The sequence below is a fragment of the Scleropages formosus genome, chromosome 8 (genome assembly GCF_900964775.1).
Source record: "Scleropages formosus chromosome 8, fSclFor1.1, whole genome shotgun sequence".
NCBI classification, from domain to species: Eukaryota; Metazoa; Chordata; class Actinopteri; order Osteoglossiformes; family Osteoglossidae; genus Scleropages; species Scleropages formosus.
Window position 1 is genome coordinate 21170444 of NC_041813.1, and position 21181 is coordinate 21191624.

Consider the following 21181-nt stretch of genomic DNA (forward strand, 5'->3'; position numbering starts at 1 on the left):
TCAGGTCTTTTTCCGCTTCTGGACCGAAGGCCCCCTGGGGGCAGGGTCTTCCGGGGAGCCGGACTTGCTGCGGGGCGAGGCTTCACGAGAGGAGCGTATGGGCAACTCGCTGCTTTCCGGAGGATGGAAGGGCAGGGCGGAGGCAGAGGTAGAGGGCTGCGCTTCGACATCGTGTCTTCCCTGAGAGCCAGAGGGCGGGGACGCCGGTGACTTGTGGGGGCAGTGCGCCACCATGTGGGTGATGCTCAGGCAGTAGTGGCACTTCTTTGGCTGAGGTGGTAGGTTACATTCCTTGGCATGGTGATCCAGGCCTCCACAGTTATAGCATCTGAAAGAGCAAGGCACAGGGAGGGTAACTTGAAGGTGAGTGTATAAAAGTTACACACAAAAGGACAACTGAGTTTTTTCCATTTATCTTGCCATCGTAATCTTAATGTATATTTTCACATTTACTAGTTTATCTCAAATAAATTGGGGTGGTTGATGGCGTAGTGGCTAGAGCTGCTGCCTTTAGACCTAAAGGGGAGCGGTTCGAATCCCACCTTTAATACCCTTGAGCAAGGTACATACCCTAAAATTGCTCCAGCAAAATTACAATTTAGTTATGATATACCCTACATACAGCTGGACAATTTTTACTGTATCAATCCAAGGTAAGTACCTTTCTCAAGGGTACAGCAGCAGGTGGCGGGATGTAAACCTGGGTCTTTCAGGAAAAACGGTGCCAACTGCAACCACTGTGCTTCCTGTTGTCCCCGATTTCGGTTCACTTCACGTTTCTAATTATTTTCCATTCATTTTGAATGAATTTAACATAAGGCAAGGTCACACTGCACGAGCCAATAGTGACCGAGCCGGATTTCCCGCAGCAGCGACTAAAAACAAAGATGTATTTTCAAAACTCGGACGGTAGATGGCAGCAAAACCTAAGTGATCCAGAGTTAACACGAGTACAACAACACACGACCTGGTTATACCGGGAAAAATGAGAGAATTTAGCCACAGCTCAAGGGATCGAAATATGTACTAATACGAACCTCTTGTATCTTTGTTTACACTCCACTCGATAACTCACCACATAATTTGGTTATGTAGTTTAGGCGCCTTAAAATTCCTTTGTCATTCATTCAAAGTGTTCTTTAAAAAGTAATTTTTCCATCAGCCTCGTGTAATATTATAGGGTCGCGGTGGTTTGGGGTTAAATATTTGTACTGTCACGCGGGAGTCACAGCCGAGCCACCAAAACCACCAGAGAGCCACCGGATGTAGAAACGATAATGAGTAAATAGACTGGAAAAGAGCGTGGAACTGCCAAAGGATCTGCTTCTGAAACAGAGAAGGAGAAAATAAAGCGAACGATCCGTTCGGTTTCATTATGCGTGATTTAACCGCATTGTTTTAAACTGCATATACACCGGTGAGCCGCGGGGAGCGACCGGGCAGCACGCGACGCCTCACAGGCACCGCACGCCAGCACCTCGTGGCTCCCCGCGCGATTCTTAAGTAACATTCATTGCACTTACACTGCACAAAGAACAAAAAAAAAAAAATACACTTGTTTAAAATAGATCACGATGAATATGTAAGCTAAGGCGCGCTCAAGTAAAACCTGCATCGCATGAAAAGGACGGAGCTACACTCTCTCTCTCTGTGTGACAGAGTCTGTCGGGAGCTCTCGGGTTACCAGGGCACTTCCTGTTACCACGGTAATGTGGCGCGGGGTGTAACGGTAAGGGTGACCTCAGCAGTATCGTGCACCTAAATATAGCTGCCCGATCGGGCTTGCTCCTGCTGCAAGGGTTCCTCGAGGGACCACGAGATCCTGCACGCAGTGCGGATGCCGCGTGCGGCGGAGTTTAAACTGTTTACAGATAAACACTGCGCTGCATTGCATTTATTTAGAAACGTGCAGGAACATACTCTGAAAACGCTGACTTGGCGATCGGGCTTTTACACACTTCGCCCTTAGCACGTTTATGACACCTTGTAGGCAGGAGAAACGCAAATAGTCCCACCGGCGAAGCGTAAAATGCAGCCACCACCTTGGCGCCATAACATGAGGAATGAAGGGAGGAACAAGTGTTTGGTGGTGAGACGTAAAGAAAGAGACGCCTGAGCTGCTAACTAGCCTACAGGTCGTCAATTAATATCGCAGCAATTAATTTCACCGGGGAATACCGTGAATGAACTGGGGAGGCTGTGAAAAACGCATCCATACAAGGAAGCAGGCCCAGCTATGGAAGTTGTTCGGACTCCATTTTGACGGGTCCGCGCCACATTCCGCTGTTGCCTAGATTGCTAGAATTCCACAATTCATAGAAGTACGTCACGTGCCTCAGCCATACGGGGATCACGTGACATGCTTCTAAAGGCGGAGGGGTCGCGAGAGCAGCGTTTCAGGAAAAAAAAAAAAAAAAAAGTTCATAATGAGAAACTGTCACCTATTATTCCTGTACACGTTTGGTGCAGTTTATTATTATAAAAATAGGACTCATTAGCTTCAATGTGTCCGGGTAGAAACACCCCCACGCAGCCCACCCCACAGCAGAGTGACAAAAACAAGGCAGACGGCTAAAATTCTCTGTCAATGTAGTCATCTCTCCCGTGCATTCTTGTTCACTTTTACATTAAGAACATCCGATTAGAGTCAATGAATCAGACTTTATCGGCTGTTTATACACGAAGGAAGAAAAAAAAAAAAACGGTTCCGTGTGAGCGAGCGCGGGGCGTGCGGGAGATCCGGCGCGGTGGCATCTTCAATTAGGGCGCGCACGAGAGGAAGGGGGAAGGGCACAGGAATTCGGCCCGCGTCGTCGCGAGCTCACGCGCGGCCCAACCTCCACGAGCCGCGCCCCTCCCCCACGTCCCACCCCCAGCGCGCAACACGGACTCACAGTCGCTCGTCTCTCTCTGAAACAATCTCTCTCTCTCTCTCTCTCTCTCTCTCTCTCTCTCTCTCTCTCTCACACACACACAGCGGCGTTCATCATTGACTACCGGTTTTTCCCCGTGTTCAAAAGTACACACGGTTTGTATTCGCTGTTGTACACATGAATCTAAAATGAAACTACATGCAACAATGAAACTGCAGAAATACAATCCCTTTCATTGAAACGAATGCAAAAGTATATTAACTGACATCAGTGTCTCTTCTGTCTGAATATCTTTAGACTACTTTAATAACGGTAAATTATTTATTAACATCTCGGACATTTTTAAGAATTTAAAATGTCATGCAAAACATTAAACAGCACGGTAAAAGAACTGCTGATCATGGTTAGAATTAACATAAATTTGTACCGTCAAATAGTTTGCTTAGTTAACATGTATGTGTTAAATTTGCTGGTGAACATCTATGTGAAACAAAGTACATTTTTTGATTATTTGTAATATAGTCCTAAAAAGTTAAAATATGCTTGGCTGATTCTAATGCTTTGTTTAGCAGTGGTTTCTCTGAGTATGAACTATGTTAACATGTATTATATTTTTATATGTATTTATATTGTTTTGTACAATGTCATTTGATTCCTTTTATTTTGTAAAACATTTTAATGATGGTTACGCAATTAACAGGCAGTTGTTAAGGAAATTATTGTCGTTATTATTGTCTTAAATCAACTGAATATATATATTCAATTATAATTATTACTCACATCACTAAACTACTAAAAAATACATTTTTAATTGAAAAATCGAGTTGAGGATTTTAATGTAGAAAAAGTACTAACTATTCACCTTAGACTGTTTATTCCAATATACAAAGAAAAATTGACATCGATGCTCCTGCATTGAAATAATCCTGAGTTTTAATGTATCACCATATAAATAATGGATTAAATTATTTCACTGAGAACATGAGACTTGATGGTACCCAAACAGTGCATTGTCTCCAAGGGTCCTGGGACAATTTGAGACAAAACTGAATTAATTGGCATATCTAGACTAAAAACCTTCCAATACAGACTCTGACAAAACAGAGACCTTTAACGGGTTCTGATAGAGGAAAAAACTGCTTTTCCTTCCTTGCCTTCATTTTCAGAATTCAAATATATCGCATATAACAGGAAAGAACCTCAGATTTGAGCTGAAATCACAAAACCTGAATGGCAGCCTGGTCTTTTAGTTCTGCTGCTCCCACTGACCCTAAGAGGGCAAAGGTCAGGGGTCAAACTTGAGATCCCAAAAGATGTTAATGAGTGGCAAAAAGGTTGATATTTTATGCTTAAGGGACTGTCCTTAAAACAGCAATATCATATCCTTAACATTTACACAGATACTTTAAATTCTTTAATTACAGCACATGCTGACTGTGCTTATTTTTGTTTTTAGGAAATGTAAAGAAATTCATTTGTTATTTCAGTCATTCATTCCAATCACACTGGTATTAGGTTAGCTAGTAATTAGGTAAAACATGTGAGTCCATATGACCCATAGCAACAAAACAAAAATCAATATGCTTAAGCAATGCAGCTATTTTCCTCACCGAAAAAAAAAAAAGAAACCCACTAATTCATACTCAGAGAAACCACTGCTAAACAAAGCATTAGAACCAGCCAAGCATATTTTAACTTTTTAGGACTGTTACAAATAATCAAAAAATGTACTTTGTTTTACATACATGTTCACCAGCAAATTTAACACATCTGAAGTTGTCAGATTAAATCATTTTTCACAATTGTCTCCAAAGATGCATTCAGCTTTTGTGCAAGAAATTATTCACCAAGACCACACTCAAAGAAATGGAGAAAATAAATTTGTTAGTGTCTACAGGATTAATTTCACTCATTTCATTTATTCACCCCGTATTTCATGGGATGTTTTTTCACACTGTTAAGGTGCAGCCAATTTCAAGGAAATGCGAGAAGTACACGAGAGCAAAAAAAAAAAAAAAAACAAGCCACTAGAATAGTCCAAGCATTATCAGGGAAATTCATGAAAAATCAAACTACACAGAAATATGTAGATCCATACAACATAACCACAGATAAACAATGAAATCCAGAATGGGTAACCCTGCTTTTAAATCTAGGTTTTTCAAGATATGCGGCAATGATGCTCATGGGACAGCCGTGCAGTGATGCTCCTGTGTACCCAGAATCACCTGCAGCAGGTCTCAAATGAGGGAGGTACTCAGAGTAATTACATCTTACTTCTGGCATGACCATAGAATGCTTTTATCGCACAAAATAATTGCAGTAAAAAAAAGGTATGAAAACGCTCTGCCTAAAATATGCCCAAAGGGCCTTTCTTCTGCCATAAGAATGTTATTTTTCTAGAACATGCAGCTAATACAAAGCCAAAGCTGAAAGCTATGTGTACTAACAGATACAAAAATAGCTCCAATTTAGAGGGGTAAAGCCTTACTCACACAATACTGCGATAAAACCATGGCAACCACTGTAGACCAGCACCGTGTGACTGCCTCATTGGAAAACCTGCCTCACTTACATCCTCATGTTCATTCGATACAGGCAATATTTGCACCCCCGCCCCCACCTCCCCCCACCTTTCAATGGTAATTAGCCACATCTCTTGGATTAGAAATGCAAGGAGATTCCCCTTTAAGGTTGTGGAGGCGACCGTTTGATTCTGAACACAATAGGTGTGTGCTATGGGGGAGGGGTGGCGGTTTACGCCCCCCCCCCCCCATCCTCACCGCAGTAAACACCCTCTTTAAATGGGCAAAGGACTCACCGATCTCCCTTAGGCTTGCGCTTCTGCAGCACGGTCTTCCCTTTGGGCCTGCGCTCACTGCCAGCGCATGGTCCACCGCCGGGGCCCGTCACCCGCAGTGACTCCAGGCCCTTGGCGGACTTCTTGAAGGTGAACTCCACAGGCTCGCCCTCCTTTAGGCTGCGGAAGCCCTCCATGAAGAGCTTGCTCTATGAACACACACAGAAGAGTCTGATCACCGTCTATCCAAGACCAGGGTTTACGCTGCCAACACCCCCATCTATGTCTGGCACTGACCAAAGATTTTTCGTATTTTTCTTGAATTGGGCAACAAAACATATTTTGCATGTTTTTCTGTTTTGGGGAAGATAGGGTTAAATTAACCCACCTTGAATGATTTTATGTTTTCAAAAGAGACTGAGTACGCTACTAGAAAGCTTCCATTGGTTTTCCCATTTATTTTGTCCGATTTTCTTAGCACCGTGGGGGAAGTACGTGTGTGGTCATACATGTGGGTATTTGCATGTACATGCCGTTCCTGTGGCCTGTATCACTTCATAGCACAGTGAAAACGTCCTGGAAGAGCAGGAGCAAAACAGCAGACGGTAGGATGTGTGCCTATGACTACCCCTAATTCACAGTGTCTCTAGTTATACGGCAACTTTTTCCCAAACACTTCGTAAAAAGTTCGAGACACTTCTCATTTACTCTTGTGATGTCAAGATAATAGTGTATTATTATAAACATTGTCTTATTACATAAAATTTCAAGGCTATAAAATCCATAAACAAAACAATAAATCAGGGTGACAAGTACATGCAGCATATCAAAGACATTAAGAAGAAAGTGATTAAACAGATTTTACAAATCAGCTTTTCAGATGATAATTCTTCCAGTAGTTTCATGACTTTCTCTCCTCAAAGAATTTGAATCTAACATGTAAATCAGACAGCAGTTCCTATTACTTTCTTATAAATCTATCGTGTCACTGTTAAGCACACCACTAAAAGGAAAATCAAAACCTTTGATATAACATATTTTCGTATTTTGCCCATTGTTAAGTTTACAAGATGAAATGACAAAGGTAACGTTTTTGTTCCAAGATAATGGTATTTGGCCAAATTTAAAATGACCATTTCCAGTACACCAAAATGACAGAAGACAGCAATTGTACAGCTACATTGTTGGACTCAACATCAGTGTTTTCCTAATTTTATTTTAGCATCCACTATTTCCGTGTCCACTCAAAGGCTTGGAATATCCTAAATTACATTTGATGTAATTCAATCATATTTGTAAGGAGAGTTAGATCAGAAAACAGAATTTGCTGCATAAAAGAACCTTTCCAAAATGACTTCGCACTAAAAATATTCATTGCAAAACCAAACACACCCATTTATGACAAGGCATGTTATGTCCATAATTTTCAGTACAATGCCTGATGCTAAGGCCACATAATTAGCCAGATGTGATCAAGGGCAAATTACCAGTTGCTAAGGCTGTGAAAATGTTTATGTAGCTGACCCTTTTACCCAGAAGAACCATAAACTAAATAGCAACATCCAGCAATTCTCAGCTTCATAAGTGCATTTATGCTTGTCCATCAATCTACCCTTGGTGGAATCATGGAATCATACCCAGAAAATTTCATAATGCACATCAATGTGGAAAGTACCATTTAAAGGCTTAGAGACTCAACTTTCTTTTCCGTGAGCATTCGCCACTGCAGCATGTTATAATAAATGCGTGGCTCTTAAAAACCTACAACAGCTCCTGTTGAGCTCCTAGTAGAGGGACATGAAGGCAGTAGGTAGGTGTAACGAGTGTTGCTATAGGCTGTGAGGGTGGCAGGGAAGTGTGTAGCTCGTGACAGCCCTGAGCGATGGCCGGACACTCGTTCCGGAGTACTCCCCATGAAGAAAAGCAACATTCGCCAAGACAGAAGTGTAACTTCAGCGCAAACTCTCTCTGAAAATTGTATGATTTCATTACTGAAAATTCTTGCAGACTTGTGCAAAATGCAGATTTATATCTTCTACCCTTAGAGAAGTTAGGGAAGACTCAACACATAGTTTTCATGGTACAAAACTCACAACGGGATTAAGAGGTTTTTTAAAACGTCACTCTAGAGTCATCAACTTTGTCATAATTTTTTAAATCATTTTTAACCGTTGTATTTAGCTTTTCAAGATGTCTTGGACAAAGGCTAAACACTAGATAATAATGACTTAAAAAACGAATGAAAACTTTATTAACCCCAAAAGTGCAACTGCACATGGTGCCTCACTTTGAAAAGCATGAGTGTCATGCAAATGTCACCAATTTGCATTCAAAATACAAATAACATTCAGATGTCATATTGCAACAGGTCAAGTGTATTTGCTGCACTAATTTCTCTGTGTTCACACCGACTCCTCATTTAGTTCATTAAGTTATTATGTTACATACTCCCTCCAGCAGTTCCGCCAATAGAGATTTCCCCGTCATCCTGTCACCACACTTCAGCTCCCTGGCTGCGGCCAGAATGCAGGGTGGGATTTCGGCAGCAATCGGAGGCAACGCTCCAATGACAGCACGGGGCAGCAGATGGCGTTGTGCTTAGAGCCGCCACTTTCGAACTCGAAGGTCACAGGTTCGAATCCCGCTGCCTGCTCTAACACCTTTGATCACTCCCATAAAAAAACCAACTGTATAACCGGGTAAATCAGTGTAAGTAGCTTAATAGTACAAGCTGCTTTGGAGGAAAGTGGCGCTTAAGTGAATAAATGTAAGTGACCCCACATCCCGACACCTCTGTCACTCCCAGTGCTGCCACCGTTAAAATTAAGTCAGCTGTGAACATCGCCAAGGCCCCCCCCAAAAAAAGCGCTCAATTTACAACGGCGGCCGCCCACCAGCGTGTCGCGCAACAGTCATGAATAATTCCACGGTGCGACAGATCGACCGGAGCGACGGCCTTCGCTAGAGCAGAGGCGCGACTTCAAAGCCGTGCTCATCAAACATCACGTTTCATTTAAATTCAAAAGGAACCTTGTTTACAGCAGATTTTTTTTTTGTCCAGTCCTCTTATCGCAACGTTTGGGGTTAGAGGGGTAATTAACCAGCTGCCATTCACCGCAGGTCCCTCTTTCTGGAATATACCCATAAATGAATATGGAAAGTGAACAAACCACCCTTATCTTCATTTGCATACAGCTGTATATGTAAGAGTGAAGAACAGCCGGCTCCCAGTTCCCTCCTGGTGCTCCCCTGGCGTGGACCGCAGACCATCTCGCGCCGCCTATGTGGCTCCACACCTTGAGCACGGGGGCCGGATGTGCCTCTCGGGAGCGGCGTGGCCCTTTTGTACACGCCCGTTTCCGTGATAAATAATGATGCTGAGGACAAAACCCATTGAGGCCCAGCCAGCTGTCCCTTGCGTGGGGGCGAAGAGGCACTCGAGCGGCACGTGTGGGGGTCAGTGCACGTGGGCCCACACCTCCTCCCCCCCCCCGCCCCCAACACCTCGCCCCGATCTCCACCTCTTTGCCCGCCGAATCTGGGACCAGGCAGCAGGCTCTCTCGCTGACTGGGCATCACTGAACTGGATGTTACTCGTGTTCTCACACACATGTGGGGTGAAATGCAGAATAGGGAAATGGTGCATCAGAGGAAGATCTACAGAGAAACAGGGGGCAGGGCAGTGGGTTTCCATGGTGTTGCATGGATTGAAACCAAGAGGCTGATCATAGGCTCCTTCTGTCTGCCTCTGGACCTTCTGGTGCTGCAAGATGATGAGAAGGATGAGGAAGAAGAGAGAAGAAAAAGGAAAAGAAGAAACTTCACAGAGCAACTAAAAGCAGCACCAGCAGAAAAAAAGCATGTGCAGAGTCTACATACTTTGCACATATGATCTGGAAAAAAATCTCACACCACAAACGAAGAGGAAACATTTGACTTTTTTTTAAGATAGGTAAATGTATTAGATTTATTTAACATGGAGCAGTAGGTGGTGTAGCAGTTAGAGCTGTCACCTTTGAACTTGAAGCACCCAGGATTGAATCCCACCTGCTGCTGTAGTACCCTTGATCAAAGTACTCAATCCTGAATGATACGGTAAAAATTACCCAGCTGCGTAAAGAGGTAAATCACTGTAACTTAAAACTGTAACTTGCTGTCGAAAGAAGCATCTGCTAAACAAATAAAATAGCAAAATAAAGAATGAAAATTTGGTGTGTGTAACATCTTATAGTACATTTACAGTAATGCAATAGTTCACGAAAGCTACAGACATCGATATGAATTCAGCAGAACTAATCTTTAAAAGAATATGCTGAGTATGCATCTAGTCAGCCGAGTAGTTTTCGATAAAGTCAAAGAACAAAGAAACAGATATTTGTTCTCTTTGGTTACCACAGCAACCAGCAGAAAGCTGTTGATATTAAAAACATCAAGCTTTTTATGTGAAAACACCATGATAAAACCCATCACTGCAGTATTCTTCTAAATAAAATCAAGACAAAACTGAAAGTCATTATTCACAAATTTTTGTGATACAGTAACCTTCACAGCTGCACAAAGGATTACAATCCGATGTTCTGATGAAAAATTCCTGTATTTAAGAAAATCCTCCAGAGTTTTATATTTGATAAAACATCATACCTGTGGATGTTACTCATTCCTAGGTCAAAACTGGGGTCTGCAAAAATTGATGCTTTTTCATTGTTTTCTTGTAAGTAAATATTAATTTTACACACACTATATTAAAGTTTACCAGATCAATTTCACATCCATGATGTAATCTACTGGAATAAACTGAAAAGTAACAGTCATGTACAAAATGTTTCAACTAAAAATAATTCTTACCATTTACTCCACTGAAGTATTCATTAGATTGGACTGAATCACATTTAATACATACACAAATTTTTATGTACGTGAAATTCTGGGTTGAAGTGTTACAGTCTACTAAAGACAAATAATTCAGGAGACTGACTTAACTGTTGGATTCTGTTTACATCAACTGACTCTGATTTAATATTACTTTTATACCTGAAAACCAGCAGTATAGGTACAATGAGTAGCTAGTATTTTAAAAATATTTAGAAAACATTTTTATAACCACTTTTAATAAAGTAGTAACAAAAAAAGTTATAATATCATAGACAAAATATAATTAAATACAGAATTTAAAAAATGATTGTTTCTATTTCAAATAATCAGTATTTAAATCCCAGCAATAGGTTATCATAAAAAAGGTAAAAATATTTCAAATTTATTTTCACAAAGCAGCTGCGGTCTAAAACACTGAATTTAACTTCGAGAAATGTTTGACCGTATAAATCTGTAAATTAATTAAACATAAATTTTGCACATTAATATTAAAACCTGCCCATCGCCACCACAAGACAAAAGCACAAAATAAAACAGGAAATCGTAGCTGGTTCTCGGCTCAGCGGAACACGCGCCGACGGGAGGAGGCCCCACGACGCACTGCGATCGACACGGAGGCCATGTCACCGCCAACGTGGTCCGGCCCGACCGCGCCGCACTCCCTGACCGCATCCTGGTGGGACGCGGAAATCTCGGTGGCCTGAGGGAAGCGCTAACCAACGGCTGCCTGGATGCTGCAGGCTGTGCGGAGCGAGAGGGGCACCACATCCTACCTCGCTCCCCTTTCACCGACCGCTTTGACAACGTCGAACCTGCCGCTGGAACTGGCGGTTTAAACGGCAACAAACGGAACCACAGCTTGACAGAGTCCTGGGCTACAATTTATTTAAATATTAATGTCTGCTCTTTACATGCTGGACCATATTTTCCCTTCATTATATGCAACATATGTTTCTTTAATTTTGCTACAAGTGACTGCCACGTGAAATGGTGTTTTCACGCTGAATGTCGCTGTATCTCATCTCAGCAAGAATATTCTGGAAGTCCTAATCTGGGTAGGATTTCTTAGAACGCGGTTTAGACCAAAATACTGTAAATGTTACTCACACATGTTAACGCAGAGACTTAAAACTGCATGAACCAAATAAAACAAATCTCTCACTTTCAAATAAATCAAAATGGATCGGTAATCAGTCCTTCGATTCCATTTCTAATTCAGTGAAAAAACAGAAAATTAAACTTAGTACAACTACATGAATTTTAATTCAGTTTTCAATAGCAAATCACAAAAGCCCTCGTATTCCCCCGGACTTTACTGCTACTAATTCCACTCTCATATTCGTATAAAAAAATACATATTATACAAAAAGATAAAATTAATGTAATTTTAAAGCAGTACATTTAACAAGAATATCAGCTGCGATTTAGTTGCATTGTTTTTCTTGTCTTTACACTGATATCATTTAATATGACACCTCTGAAACGGTTTATAAATTCCACTGCCAGCAAACTAGAGGTAAAAATATTCTAAAACATTTCCAAGAGACAATTTTGTGAAACATTTCGACAGTTCGAGCGCTCGATCGCAACTGCTGATCTCGTTCATCGCACGCAAGGGCACCTGTGAACCGAACGACAAAAGCACAGGGTGCGAAACGTGGTGAAACGGGCCAGAAACGCACGCAGGAGCCCCCACCCGACTCCCGCCCCGCTCTTAAATAAACCGCACAACAAACTGAAGATTTCAGGCCCCTGCCATTGTTGCCGCAGCAGCGCAAACACATCCCCCTCCGCGACGGTGAGCCGCGCGTCTCGGCCACTTGTGGCTAGCTGCGGCTTGCCGAGAGAAGCCATTTTGGCCTTTTTTCGGGCTGATGGAGGGGGTGGAGAAGGAGAAGGACTCCATCTGGTTAGTGGAAACCTCCGAGGTGCACGAGAGAGAGAGAGAGAGTGAGAGAGAGAGAGAGAGAGAGAGAGAGAGAGAGAGAAACAAGTCACAGCTGATGGCCCCTCGCCTTGGTGTGTACGCGCAGTCGGCAAGGAAACAACGCCACCAGCTATCTCCACCATGTGACTGCAGATCTTCCACGGCACGGGCTGCTGCGGGAGCGCCTCCTCCCCCCAGACCACGCCGATGACTACAGCCCCTCATGGACCGCCTGGGCCGAGCGCCGCGTTTTCGCCAGAGGACAGACCTTGATCAGATATCCATCCACAAACACCGTGTATGGTTTCTATTTATTTATTTATTTATTTTTCAAGAGCGGCGGCGCGATGATCTGACCAGAAGGAGAAAGGGCTTCTCAGTCTTATCTAAGACAATGCTAACTGGGACTCCCTTAAGCAAAATCCCGTCTCCGGCGCACTTTATTCACCTGTACAAAACAACACAGTCAGAAGGGGAATGTAGGTACAGGCCAGCTAATGTACAGTACTTGCATTTCACCTCGTTTTTTCCTCCACACCTCCGTCTTACGTGAACTTACAACAATTCATTTAGAACCCGTATTACAAAACACACTTGTCTGATGTAACGCGTGACATTTCTTACATAAAATCGCTGCAACAGATGGGGGCTCGTGGAACCGGAAGGCACGCAACCAAACCCGGTAGATGTGACTCTTGAAAACGGTCAAAGATTATCGAAAATTCGAACGAGCTACATCGCATTGCTTTCATACAACCTCACTTTTGCAACGGTCCATACCTTCTTTGTACCATCAGCTTACTTTGGTGTAAAACGCAAATGAAGTTGTCCTCAATTGGAGAAACTCTTGCGCAGCATTGGGGCCTAAGTAAAAGTTACATTTGATCCACTTGAAAATGTCACTAACATCATTTTTCAGCTCATCTTACACAACCCATTTCTTCAGCTTTCATAAGCGATAAAAACACCTACTACGTTATCCATTCTAAATATTTAAAGGGAAATATAACTAATGAGAGGCTGTTCAGTGTTAAAGCATCATAAAAGTATAAAAGTATAAAAGCAAAGTGCAAAATAGTACCAGATTTTTCTGGGCTAAGTTTTAAAGTTTGGAGTTAAATTTATTTGCAAAAGACTCGCAGTTTACTCCGGTAAAAATCAGTTAATTGCTTGCAGTTTTTATTGTCTGATGGACCTGGTAAAGGAAAAATCCACATCAATTACAAACGAACAAGCTTAATAGTTTAAATTATACTATATCACCATAATCCATTTTAGCAGAAGAGCTCAGAATACTCTTTTTTTATTATTCTGCCAAGGGTAATTTCTCAGCAAACCTAGCGTTGCCGTTAAACTAAAAGAGAGAAGAGGTAAATGTGAAATGAGGAGACGAGGCTGTAGGTGAGTTCCTGCTACAAACACCTCATTTCTCTGCTGACATTCAGGAGCAACTTCCTTTATTCTGTGCGCCCACAACATCCCCATTTCATGTGAAGAGGCGTGAATTTCTGGGTCAAAGTTCAAAGTTTTAGAAACACGTGACACTAGATGAGATGGAGGCTGGTGTGGAAGTGGTTAAAATGTCATTCTTTTTGCCTGCAATCTCACTGAAGCCATTCAAACCAACACGGATCTCCAAAAAATGCAATAAAATAATAATGTCACTGAAAGTACTCCTGTGTAAACACTTGCTTGTTGGTTTACAAAAAGGGGAAATTACATTTATTTTGAATTGTAACATTACGCAGAATACATGTTAAATTTGGCTTTATAAAAAAAGAACAATTTTGATTACGAAAATGATTCTACAAACACATTCCTAAAAAATTGTCATTTAATCATATTCCAAATTATAAAAAGTAGCTTTTTACATAATTCTTTACATGTTTTTTCTTTGGTACATAAAAATTAATTCTAAAAAAAAATCAAGTTTAATAAATTGAGCATTCAAATAAATTCACACACAGAAAAACTGAATGATTTAAAAAAGAAAAAAAAACATCTGATTAACATTCATTCATTCATTCATTCAAGAGACATAGGGCAAGATGTTACACCCCATGCATATATTACAACGGCTGTACGCAAGGACCTGGTCCAACCCAACAAATCTGAAGCAAACAAAACTGGAGGTCTGCATGGTTCATGTGACAACGTGCTCCTGTGTTACTCTGCAACCCTGTGAATCTACATGTTGAATTACAGGACACTGGAGTTTATACCAACAATTTAAATACGAACCCTGTATTTCCACTCCTCTGGAGTCTGGAGATGAGAGCTGAACCACACTATGGCATCAGGAGAACAAGGGGACAAAACAAAATGGAGGATGGTTCTAGAAGCACGAAGGAAAGCCAGGAGCGCTTGAAAAACATTGCAGGGCCACTGAAGAACCCAAAAAAAGAAAAGAAAAAACCTTAAGGGGTTTTGATCATAACTCGGATGTTAACGCAAGCGAACGACCGTTCCCATTCCACAAGTCCTGCAAAATTCCCACCAACATTTGAAAACGTAAATGAAAAATACATCCAGAGCCCTTCAGACTGCGGTGAAGGATAAGGGAGGAGGGCACAACGGGTTCGAAATTCCACCTTTGCTAATGTCCTGCATGCTGGACGAGCTATGAGCTCAAGGAACAATCCAAGGCCTGCAGAAAATAAGAGATGCAATGAGCAGTGTGACCTGTAGCTAGACAACCACGGAACTGGCGACCAGTTATTACGACTCTACAAGACCCACTGCGTATACAGCATATCTGAAAAACAAAGAGATGAAACACCTGAAAACACACTCAGAGTAACTCATTAAGGCCCCCTCGCTTCACCTATACCAACTATATCAAAAAGTAACCAATTAATTTAAACAATATACACTTACATGATTAAATTACCAAAAGAAAATCTTTAGTCAAATGATATGCACATACTGCATATAATAAATGTTAATTTACTCCTCTGTAGTGGACTCAACATGTCCCACTGAACCATGAAAAACTAAAAGCCACCCATCGGGACCTGGTGAATTAAAAATCATGACCATCCACTGGCGTAGCTCAAATACATATCATACAAAATATATGAAAGACAACTTCACCAGAAATTTCTGCTGGACCATACCGATGTTTACACACACACAAAACAAAATACATTTTCTGACTGAACGGTGAAAAGTATTTCCCCTATACTTCTATATTCGCTTCAGAAGCAGGTATGTCTTTTTCCTTTCCTTGAAAGCCACAGGCGCCTTCCTGTTAGTCACCACTTAGTCATCTATCGGCTGCACTTCATTATTCAAAATCTCATCTACATGTGTCATCCGGCTTTGTTTTTTTCTTAATTCCTTAAATTATGAAGTCAATTATCTACTCTCTGGCTTCAAGCAAGATACTGCTTACTTGTTTACCTCAATCCCAGGTGATAATTAAAAAAAATATATATCTGTAACTATTTTGACTGAATTTGACACAGGTTTCTAGGTAAAGTATACAAAACAGACTTCATGCGATTTCAGTAAACACTTAACAGATTAAACCAAACTAATTACCTTTAATCCCTTTTAGGTAGGAGATGCAAGCTAAAACGCAAATTCTTTTTCCGGGCCTCTGGGTTTGTTCATTATAGTATCTTGATGGTGCTTCATCTTCAGTATATGAATCAGCTTCTATGAATGAGTCACTAGAGGAAATCACATGACCAGAACCTACTTTTTCTTTCATTTTTCTGAAGGAAAAGGGGGGAAAACCCATCTGCGGGAGAAACAAAGCCTGGTATTAGCCGTCCACAGCCAGAGAAGGGTGGGGCTTGCATGCCAAATGGTAAAATGGGCTGGGGTTAATCTGACCAGGGGCCCACTCTAACCTCCCAATGCACCAAAAAGGAAAAAAAAAATGTGGAAAAAAAAAAAAGGCTATGCAGAACCGCCAACATATACAACTTCTAGCTCTGGGGAGTGGTGCCTAGTACTGATGAGGCCTCAAAAAAAAAAAAAAAAAAAAAAAAAAAGCCAGGGCCAAAGAGAAGCTGTGAGAAGACAGCCCTTGCATTTAGCTTCTATGGAGCTTGAGTAGCAGGAAGGTCTCTCGCACATATGCACACATACACACAAACAAAACTCTAAAATCATTTGGTCCTATGTGTGTGAAGAAACCCAAAGCCATAGGTAATGATCTTGTTGAAATCCTTGTTGGCTACTTGTTGGATGCTTGTTTGCTCCACAAAATTGTACAAAGCCACTGCGTGGGTCTTCGTGCTTAAACTCATCCTTGCTTGGAAGGAGTCTTTACGTAACATGCAACACATCTCACCATCATTCTGTTGGTGGCCTGTGTGGTCATTACACCGTTGCACTTTATCCAAAATCGGTACAAGATTATTATAAGAGTCCTTAGTACTCGTAACCACTGAATAATAATCCAGATTATATATGCGTGCAGTATCAGTTGTCCCCAACTAACACACATCCCTTTTGCTTAAGTTGTCTGTTAACGTATACGGTCGTTTTATGCCAGTAACATTTCAGGAGTTAAAAACGTTTATTTCGCACAGAAATTTTGGTGCACATTTTAACTGCAGGGAAGAGGACTGGGAAAGACCTCCAGGGAAAAAACCATGCGTGCACACACAGGCTGCAAGCTGGTTAGAGGAAGTGATCAGCCCTGACCCCACACTCCCCGGCCTGATCAGCCAGGGCAGCAACCCGAGCTTCTCATTCACAAGTGCTCAATAGAGGTGGGGGAGGTGTCACAGTGTGTGTGTGTGTGTGTGTGTGTGTGAGAGAGAGGGAGTGGAAGCTTGGGGGGAAAGACATGGTTATTCTGGGGGAGAGAGAGGTGAAAAGGCATCAGTGGCAGCAGCCCACACCTTCCCAAGATCTCAGACATCCTGTCAATGCTGGATGAGTACAGATGTGCATCTGTCAAACAGGGCTCCCCTGACTGATGCTATCACACCCCTGACTCGACATCATACTTCACGCACACTTTAATCTAATTAAATTACACATGAAGGTAAATAATGATTAAAACAACGCATTTTAAGCTCAACAGCAAAGACAATTTGAAAATGCACACATATCCCCTTTGTGTGTGTTGCCCCCAGGGGGGAATGGTCAGGAGGGGCCAGGGCCTATCAAAGGCATTTCAGAGCCCGCTGCTTTCCTCTTACATTCCGTCCAGCTTGGTCAAATGTCGCATAGAAACGCCAAGGGCCAAGAGCTGCAAGCCACTGCGCCCCTGGGCCCTCGGTCCCCCGAGTGGAGACGGTGCAGGTCCAACGTGCCGCAGAGCACACGGCTCACCGGTCCATCCCAGCAGCAATAAGCAGACTGAGTAATGTTGGCCAGGCATGGCTAATCAATCTCCCCTCATCCACAGACCCATGAGCATCCTCATGGAGACCGCTCTCTATTCAGGAGTCAGGACATATTTTTGCCTAAAAATAATACTTAGAACCCCTCCTCTGCTCCCGCAAAAAAATATATACTGTCCATCGAATTTTATTTATGTTTATTTACCAGACATATTTCCAGTGTTTGGAGAAATGTTAAAGCTACTGATCCATTTATGAGACATTATTTATGTTTCCCTAACACACCATGGAATTAAAAAGAAGTTAAAAAAGCAAAAAAACAACTGTAGAGAATGACATGAAATACCATTCTGCCTTTTCCTTCAGTTATTTAAATATTCTTGTAACTAATATAATTTATTACAGTGCCTGCCTCCTCGCCGCATATGAAAAAGCCTACAGTATGATTGATAATTTGAAATTAACAGGAAGGAAAAACTGAACATTCACTAAACATGTATATAGAATCGATTGCGCACGCACAGAAAATAAGGAAAACAAAAATAAAAAAAAAAAAAAAACTTTTTTTTTTGCTTTAATTCCAGGACAAATACAAAGAAGTCATTGCAGATAAATCCAAACTTGCAGACTCACTACAAACCTGGCATTGCAAAGAGCCATTTACATTGCATTTTCTTCTGTTTCTTTGACAGACAGAACCCACTGTCACCCTGATTTAAAACAAAAACAACTGAAGTAAATAAAAAAAGAGGCATTTAATGTTAGACATTTACAAGATAACCCAGAGAAGACTGGAACCTGATATTTCACCACAAATACAAACAACACAAAAGCAGCCAAAAAAGCAGATTCACCCTGAGTAATCAAACAATAACAAACAGTGAACACAGCACCATGATCTATACTGACATCAGTCAGAGGGCACATATGTGCTCACTTACTGATAAAGCCTGAGAATATTAATAAGGAATTAAGCAACAATCAAGAAAAAAAGGAAAGGTAACGTGCCAGGTCAAGGTAATTTAACAGCAACAATAAATGAAATGATAATTACAGTTCAACAATAAATGATTTGTAATTGCTAGTCATCCGATCCCCATTTTGTTTCAAATGGATGCATTATATTTATGCAAAATCTAATGCTCCTCAAATTTATCACTACAAATTGACCAAAAATCCCAGTGGGTTCATATTAAATACTGATTTATCTTCTTGGTTGGGACAGGCAAAGACCCCTTAACATTCAAAACCTTCCAACAGCTAACCTCTCTGAACTGGGTTTTCATTGTGCTGTAGATTAAATCGCACAAAGGGAGACCCTTTAACTCATTTTATTAAGGTTTCTGATTAGATTGCAGGGCTGCCACCAGGCCAGTGAGCCAAAGGAGCGCAGTATGAACTGCATGAAACACTCAATGAGTCCAGGAGGCTCTGATTTCATCCACGCATTCAGATACATGCGCTTTCGCAACAAAAATACAAAAGGCACTGCAAAGAAAACAAACAATGTCTATATTTCTCGACATTCTTGTTTAACACGAGGTTTCTTTCTACAGCCCGTGATTGAATTTGAGGCTGTTCATTTTGGATTTGGGTGTTTCAGGCTGATTGTGCATTGCGATTTTTTTTTTTTTTTTTTAATTTCATCACGATCATTATGCTGTCGTGTTTGTTACTTCGTTACTGTGTAACTCTTGCATTGCTCTTTTATGACTATGTTGTTACTGTACCTATTGAGGCATCAAGCTATGCCCCTTCTCAGTACCTATTCTCCCAATTGTGAATCTCAGTACCTCCACTATTCTCCCAATTGTAAACCAATGGAAATGTGCATTTCTTTCATCGCAGAGACTTAGTTTTCTAGCCACAAAACAGACTGCACAAAATGTTATTTTCTCAGAGACCAAATACCAGTCCCCCCCCCCCCCCCCCACCCCACCCATTTCCTTTTTGGTCCTTCTTTTCATCTATAAGAATCTTTACTGGATCGTAAATGGAAACTTAAAGACACAGTTAGGCTGAAGCGACAGGGAAATATACTGGAATATAGAGCACGAATGAATTATGAAACGCTTAGAAAACACAAGACAGCCCCGACAAACAAACAAAAAGTACGGTGAATGTAACTGGGACCTCCTTCAACTTACAGATCTAAGCCTCTAACATACAGTATATACTGGTGCATTAAACAAGTTTAGACAAATATCATTTTTAATATCCCCGCAGACGGTGCATTTTCTATCAAATTATATGACAGCCGCGTGGGATTCTAAAACCGAACTTTACACAGATCTCTGCTAACTGCGCTTAATATATGATAAATGTAGAGAATGAGACGCAGCCCACACACGCAGTAGAGTAAAGTAAACCCCAGTAAGTGACAGGGAAAATCGGACATTTCTTAATTGGAACCGAACGCAAAGCAGTGAGTCTGTCGTTAAAAGAAAGGAAAGAAAAAAGCGTGTAGCGATTGTTACGTTTGTGTTACACTTATTTTGGATTACTCGAAGTCCTGTATCGGACCAGTGGGCTTATAAAACACAAACAACTAGGACCCCCCCCCCCCGACCCGCTTCATCAGTGCCCGTGTCCTTAAAGAGACCGCGTGGAGAGGGTCACACACTCGTGGATCACTTCCTGCAACAAATGTAAGTATTTGTATCTATCTCCCTCTGAAATACCGAGCCCACTCCTCGAGTCGTTTTCAGTTTGGACGGACACACACACACACACACACACACACAGGCAGGAAGAATAGGCCGAATGCTCTGCGGTGTGTGCGCGCGCCTGTGCGTGTGTCGTCGATCCACGCGGCAGGGCAGGGGTACTCACTTGGTGCACGAACACGTCCTGCGGGGGATCCAGCGCGCGGCCCCCGCGGCTAGTCATGGAGATGAAGCCGAAGCCCATGCGCACGTTGAACCACTTGCAGTGGCCTGTCCCGTGCTGGACCTGCGCCTCTGCCTCCTCCTCCTGCTCGGGCTCCTTCCCGGGCTCGTCCCCGCCACCTTTGCCCGCCCCTCCTGCAAACAAACCAAACGTTAACAACAACAAGAGGACTTTTTCTCCGTGAAAATGCGCTTCCCCGGCGGCGTGGCGCGCGCCAAACTCACGTCTCCGCAGCCCCCCCATCGCATCGCATCGCGGAAAAGGAAGCGCGACGGCGCGGGCCGTTTTACCACCACCAAGTCTGTGTGCGACAACTTGCCTTAAAACGCCGCATTTAAACATGTTCTTTACTTGATCGGCCGCGATTCTAGGAGCGCGGCTCAGCCATAACGTTGAAATGACAGTAAGAACAGGCAGCTCGAGCCTCCGCGCGTGCGTGCGTTCGCCCGGGGTCCTTTTCTCTAGCAACATCCACAACTTCTAACCAAACTGAAACTCCACAGACAGGTGGGCA

At 42.2% G+C, this 21181-nt stretch overlaps 1 protein-coding gene across 1 annotated transcript; it reads right to left on the reverse strand.

The window, feature by feature from the left end:
* Positions 1 to 20910, reverse strand: LOC108937210 (protein lin-28 homolog B-like). Its single transcript, XM_029254143.1, has 3 exons — positions 20611 to 20910; positions 5695 to 5882; positions 1 to 328 (listed from the first exon to the last, which is right to left on the reverse strand). The coding sequence occupies exons 1-3, from the start codon at positions 20908 to 20910 to the stop codon at positions 1 to 3; spliced, it is 816 nt and encodes a 271-aa protein (XP_029109976.1).
* Between the last annotated feature and the right edge of the window lie 271 nt (positions 20911 to 21181).

Bases quoted from the DNA above. Each gene is read 5' to 3' on its own strand.
- LOC108937210 (XM_029254143.1), bottom strand. From the start codon at position 20,910: ATGGGGGGGCTGCGGAGACGTGAGTTTGGCGCGCGCCACGCCGCCGGG. The intron at 5,883-20,610 runs GTGAGTACCCCT...GTGTGTTCATAG, and splicing joins AGGACGTGTTCGTGCACCAA to AGCAAGCTCTTCATGGAGGG. The intron at 329-5,694 runs GTGAGTCCTTTG...TTGCTCTTTCAG, and splicing joins CGCAAGCCTAAGGGAGATCG to ATGCTATAACTGTGGAGGCC.